We start from the raw sequence: 6,111 nt of genomic DNA, 5'->3' as shown, positions 1-6,111 counted from the left end.
ATGCCCACTTCCTTCAGATTTGTAATTAGATTCACCGGTAACCTTGTCCCGCTTCTCATTGTGCCTTTTTTTGTATATTCCGCATTGTTCATTACAGCAAAACCGTGCCGGAAAAAGAAGAAAGCGTACATTTATTCTGTGAGCGACCGGTGCGAAAAGACCGCGGTAACCGTGCAGCGTCAAATTATCTCATCGGCGGACATTAGGCACCGGAGTCAGCACCAACACCATGGGTACCTTGCCGCAGCTGGCCGTAGTCAAGGGAAAACTGTGTCCTCTGCAACCGACCTTACTCCATCGCACCTTTGAATCGAACGTTGACAAATTCTGTGGCACCGATACGGCACTCATCTACAACGGTAGGTACAAGCAATGGCCGGCGCACACAATGGTTGGTGTAGCCGGGTGAGCCTTCAGGGGTATGAACTTCAATTTAGCCGAAACGTCCACCGATCGATGTCACCGTGCTTGGTTGCCTTTGGATGCCACTTTCCCATCGAGCTGATCACCTTCTTCCGAGCGTGAAGGATTGGGACCGGAGTTGCGGGTCGAGTTGATGGTTGGATAGTTAAGCGGTGCTTAATTAAAACTTATGATTTGATTGATTATGATTCTAAGACAGGCCTGAACGAACACAACCACACAAAAGACCAACACCAATTTCGTGGAACATCGATAGAAACAAATATTTTGATTTCTTGCAAATGCACTCATTCTTGTTGGGTCATTTGCTCGGATAAAAGTCTAAACCCCGTTGGTTGATTGGTTTAGAATTTTTTAAGAAATTCTTTGGATGATTACGTTGGTTTAGATTTTTTTTCTTATTCTACAGGCTGAAACTAAGATAGTTTCAAAATATGGATATCCTTTTATAATAGCTTTTCTTTGTACAGATTTTCAAAGAATGATTTGCATAAAAAAAATCTCCAAAAAAGTACAATTTTTAAGCTTATTTTTGAATTACTTTATGAGTATTTGAGACATTTGGATAAACTCAAGTGTTTTGAAAAGGTTTTAAGATATCTATTACATATAAAAATTTAGCAAAGAGTATTGTGCAATAGTTTGAAAAGTTATTACAACATATTCGAATTTATATAAATTGTTACGTTGACTTCCTGCCAAATTTGTTCACCGCAAAACACAGAGATTTCTTATATATCATAAAGTAGCCTTATGCTGCAACTTTGCCCACCTTTAAGAGTTATTAAATTTTTATTTCGGATCGACCCGATGGTATATTCGTAGCGGCGCCTGTCTGCACACGACAAGACCAATACGAATACCATCAAGACCTAAGTCCTATACTATCCAGCTACGGGTGAATAATGTCAAAGAAAGCCAAAACCAATTCTATCTATCTGAAATAGAACAAAATCAAATATGTAACTTATTTATCGTACAGAATATAGATGAGAGGAACATGTTTCAAAAGAAAAATTAACAAAAAACCAAATTTACTCATTTTTCTACGATACGATTTACGAATTTACAATATTGTTTCGAAATAATTACAAATACCCATAAAAGATAATTTTATCCCGATATTTGTTCTACGGTGCCCTCTGTGAAATGGTGTCTTGAAATCAAGCCATGCATCATACCCAACGTAATCAGATCTTCCTCAAAGCTCACCAAATAGACAATGTGCAGAGGTTCTTAAACCCTTCCAATACGCTCTAACAATCAATTGGGAGACAAATGGGTGTACATAAATTATGCACGTACATATTTAATTACCAGCTCAGGTAATTCGACCTTGGAAGCTTCGTGATCTCCGCACAAACTTGCTCTACTGCTGTCTAGGTCAGTTGTGGCCGCAGAAACTAGTGCAAAGCAAACTGTACCCAGTACTAACAGCATTTCTACTATGTCGCTTAATGTATTCCTTTCACTGGCTAATTAACTGGCTTAAGAAGCTGGTGTCCGACCAGTAGCAGGTCACTGTTCGTTTGCCGACAACTGGCAGCCACCACTCGGACGGACCGGTGAGCTTGACATTTAGCGTGCCAAACCACCCAGCCAAGCTGGTGAACTTCGCCAGCAGCATAAATCCGTCACTAAAGTGATGCGACAATAAAACAAGCCATAAACCGTACCACGGAATATTATCTTAACCGCCACACCAAATGTGCGAACCATGAATTCTAGTTCAAGGTCAAGAAAAGCGAACCCCCATAGCGCTAGCCAACCCGCACACGGTTGCGGCGCAATCACTGCACCGGTCCGAACGTTTTCACCGTTGCGTAGCTTCGTTTTTCAGCGGAGTTTCCTTCGCGGCGCGCGTTGACCGTGAGCCACTGGGTGTTTCTTTTTTTTTTATCCTCTCATTCCGTTTTTCCTTCTCGCGGTGCTTGCGGAACGCCCAGCTGGCAAACGGTGGTGGTGAGCATCGCTGGACGGGGGACGAATCGCGAAGATCATACACACGACGGTTACTCAATATTTGCCGCCACCAGCAGCAGTGGACGATCGACTGATCGATCAAGTGCGGCTTACGGTGCTGCAGGTATCGCTGCAAGCCGGTTACAGGTGGGAACCTGTCTACCAGGCCGCCACCATCACCGTTCAAGTGCAATTTCGAAGGGTTAGTCGACCCGGCGGCACACCATACACCCAACCCAGGGCCATGTTTCGTGTTGGCATTAGAAGCCGACGCCGTGTGCGCAAACACTCCCCGTACGGGTCTTGGGTGATCGCACTTGCACAACTTGCTTGCGGTACTTTTTTGCGCGCCGCTTTGCGCAATCCTTCATCGGTACAATCATTAGCTTTCGGGCAGGTGCTGGCTGTGCTGTGGTCAGCTCTTTTGCACCGGTTAGCATTCGGTGGCAAACCAAAGTCAAACCTTCTCCTGTAACGGGCCATGAAACATTAAACAAGACCTGGCACGCTGGCCGACTAAGATGGGTTGTTGGGTCGGGGATGTGAACTGAACGGCATGGCCCTGCAAGGGTAGTACATCCGTTTCCGATGTTTTAGTCCCGATAGAATAATGCATGCACCATTAGAAAAAAGCATATACAATAATGGAAGAGATAGAGCGAAGGGCAAAGCAGGGACTAGTTGAAACAATGGCAACAAGCAGTTAAACAATGCCGAGATCCTATGATACATCGCTACTGCACTGCGTTTGGTGCCACTGTTTCCAAGCAGCTCTACTTATGGCACATCCATTAAGAAAACTTCCCTTGACATAGCAACGTAATAATCTTTGCCCCGTCACTCCCGATCGTACTCTCCCCGCCAGACGATGTACGTGGTGAGGTGCAGATCAACTACAATGTGCTCAACTCGACGGCGAACCGTTTGGCCTCGGCCATGCTGAATCGCATCAAGGATCACTTCCGTTCGCCGCCGAACACCGACGGTGACTACATCGTAGCCGTGTGCATGTCACCGACCGATCGTCTCGTAACGACGCTGCTTGCGATTTGGAAGGCGGGTGCCGCCTATCTGCCCATCGATCCAACCTTTCCGCCGAATCGCATTCAGCACATCTTGGGTGAAGCGAAACCGGCACTGGTTGTGTACGACGACGATTACGACAATGCGGCCATCTTCGGGAAGACACCCGCCATCAGCTATGCGGAGGTGCGCAAACGTGCCAGCGACCTGAGCAACGCCAACATCCGACCGGAAGCGATGCTCGGAAAGGGTGACTCACAACTGGCCCTGGTGCTGTATACCTCTGGCAGTACCGGAGTACCGAAAGGTGAGTAAAACCTATACACGCACATCCAACCCCAAAGTTGTGGCATCTGTGATCTATGCTTATGCTCGTATTGCAGGCGTTCGCCTTAACCATGAGACCATCCTGAACCGGCTCGAATGGCAGTGGAGTCGCTTCCCGTACGCTTCGACGGAACGCATCGGTGTGTTCAAGACGGCCCTTACGTTCGTCGATTCGGTCACCGAGATATGGGGCCCATTGCTGAACGGAATGGCCATTGTGGTAGTGCCCAAAAAGATTACCAACAACCCCGAAAAGCTCGTCGAGCTGTTGGAGCGTTACCGTATCGAGCGGCTGGTCCTAGTGCCGACGCTGCTCCGTTCGCTGCTGCTCTATTTGCCACTGCAGCAGAAACAGCCGGTGCAGTCGGGTGCAAAACTGCTTTACAGCCTGCGCATCTGGGTGTGTTCCGGCGAACCGTTGCAGATTTCGCTGGCTCGCGAGTTCTTCGATTACTTCCAGGAGGGTATGCACCAGCTGTGCAACTTCTACGGCTCGACCGAGGTGATGGGTGACGTGACGTACTTCGTGTGTGAGTCGAAGAAGCAGCTGGAAGCGTACGAGAAGGTCCCAATCGGTTACCCGCTCGACAATACCACCATTTACATTATGAGCCCAGATCTGCGCCCGGTGCGGACAGAGGAAATCGGCGAACTGTACGTGGCCGGGTTGAATCTGGCGGAAGGGTATGTTAATGGGCGCGATCCGGACCGATTCATCGACAACCCGTTGGCAATCGATCCTTCCTTCGGGCGGCTGTACAAGACCGGTGATTATGCCTCGGTCAGCAAGGGATGCGTGTACTATCAGGGGCGCACGGACTCCCAAATCAAGATCCGCGGCCATCGGGTGGATCTGTCGGAAGTGGAGGCGAATCTGCTCGGGCTAGACGGTGTAGATAAGGGTATCGTGCTTTGCCATCATGCCGGTGAGATCGATCAGGCACTGCTGGGATTCGTGACACTGGAAAAGGATACCCATTTCCAGACGGGACTGCAGGTGGAGGCAGCCCTTGGTGACAAGCTTGCCCACTATATGATGCCTCAGGTCATTCTGCTCGATAGCATTCCCTTACTCGTAAACGGCAAAATCGATCGTCAAACGTTGTTGAAGATGTACGAGAGCACCAACAATAATGGTATGTTTGGAGGATCTCGACGATGTAGGTGCACTAGCGTAGCACAGTGTTCTGATTATCTCTCTCTCTACTCCTACAGATGACACACAGATAGAGATCGAGTACGATTATTCTAATGTTCCGGCGAGTCAAATGACCGCTGCAAAGGATCTTTTCGAAACAGTCGGTCAAGTGATCGGTCGTTCGACACGGGCCAAAATTTGCTTGACCAGCAACTTCTACGAACTCGGTGGTAACTCGCTCAACTCGATCATCACCGTGACGCAGCTGTGTGGTAAAGGATATCCGGTGAGTATTACCACGTTTATCGGAGCTAAAAACTTGGGCGAAATTTTGGACAAAATATGTGCCGACGAACGTGAACTGCAACACCACCAGATCGAAGCCAATGGCAATGGAAATGCGGAAAGTGATTTTGATTACCGTATGCAGCTGACGGCATTCCCACTGGCACTCGAACACAAACATGACACGATCAAGTAAGTGCTTTGTTTAGCAATTCTTGCTGTTGTTATGATGCTTTGCAAATAAATTACTAACCTAAACTTACCTCTTCGTCAGCATCATTACTTCAAGCTTCTTCGAAAAGGCAGACCTGGAACAGTGGCTTAAACCGCAGATCTACGAAACTGACTATCGGGACATCCTGGAAGATATCTGGACGGTTCTCATCGAGAAGGGACTGAGCTTCATCGTCAAGGATGAAACCGGTCGCTCGGTAGGTGTTTCACTGAACTTTGATGCGCACGATGAACCCGAGGTGACCGTCACCAGCAAACTGATTATTGTGTTCGAATTCTTGGAATTTGTCGAAGGACCCATCCGGTAGGTGCCATCATTATGGCTGTTGTCTGAATCCATGGCAATTTTCCTTAATGACCCTTTTTTTGTATTTCGTTTGATCCGCAGAGATAGTCAACTGCCCACTGGCAAGAACCAGATACTGCACTCCTTCATGATGGGTACCTGCGCGGAGCTGTCCGCTCAGGAAAATATTGAGGCTATGCACTTCATGGAGAGTGAGGTGTTGAAGTTGGCGAAGCGTAGAAACTTTGCTGGAATTTTCACCACCAACACGAACCCGCTCACACAACAGCTCGGCTCGAACGTGTACAATTACAAAACGATGCTGGACTATCAGGTCAACCAGTTCGTGTACAGTGCGGACAGTTCGAGACCGTTCGCAGCGGCTCCGGACAGTCAACGCGCCGTAGTACACTGGAAGGACATTCGATGTTGA

General features: G+C 47.9%; 1 protein-coding gene across 1 annotated transcript; it reads left to right on the top strand.

The window, feature by feature from the left end:
- Window positions 1–229: 229 nt before the first annotated feature.
- Window positions 230–6,111, top strand: LOC128707900 (mycosubtilin synthase subunit C). The gene is made up of 6 exons (XM_053802857.1): window positions 230–359; window positions 3,251–3,715; window positions 3,792–4,871; window positions 4,951–5,350; window positions 5,433–5,696; window positions 5,781–6,111. The coding sequence occupies exons 1-6, from the start codon at window positions 230–232 to the stop codon at window positions 6,109–6,111; spliced, it is 2,670 nt and encodes an 889-aa protein (XP_053658832.1).

The sequence above is a fragment of the Anopheles marshallii genome, chromosome 2 (assembly GCF_943734725.1).
Source record: "Anopheles marshallii chromosome 2, idAnoMarsDA_429_01, whole genome shotgun sequence".
In the NCBI taxonomy this organism is placed as follows: domain Eukaryota; kingdom Metazoa; phylum Arthropoda; class Insecta; order Diptera; family Culicidae; genus Anopheles; species Anopheles marshallii.
This window is presented reverse-complemented; position numbering and strand designations above follow the sequence as displayed.

Excerpts from the sequence above, each read along its gene's own strand:
- LOC128707900 (XM_053802857.1), top strand. The coding sequence starts at position 230 with ATGGGTACCTTGCCGCAGCTGGCCGTAGTCAAGGGAAAACTGTGTCCT. Across the intron at positions 5,351-5,432 it reads CACAAACATGACACGATCAA|CATCATTACTTCAAGCTTCT; the intron begins GTAAGTGCTTTG and ends CCTCTTCGTCAG. Across the intron at positions 5,697-5,780 it reads TTTGTCGAAGGACCCATCCG|AGATAGTCAACTGCCCACTG; the intron begins GTAGGTGCCATC and ends TTTGATCCGCAG.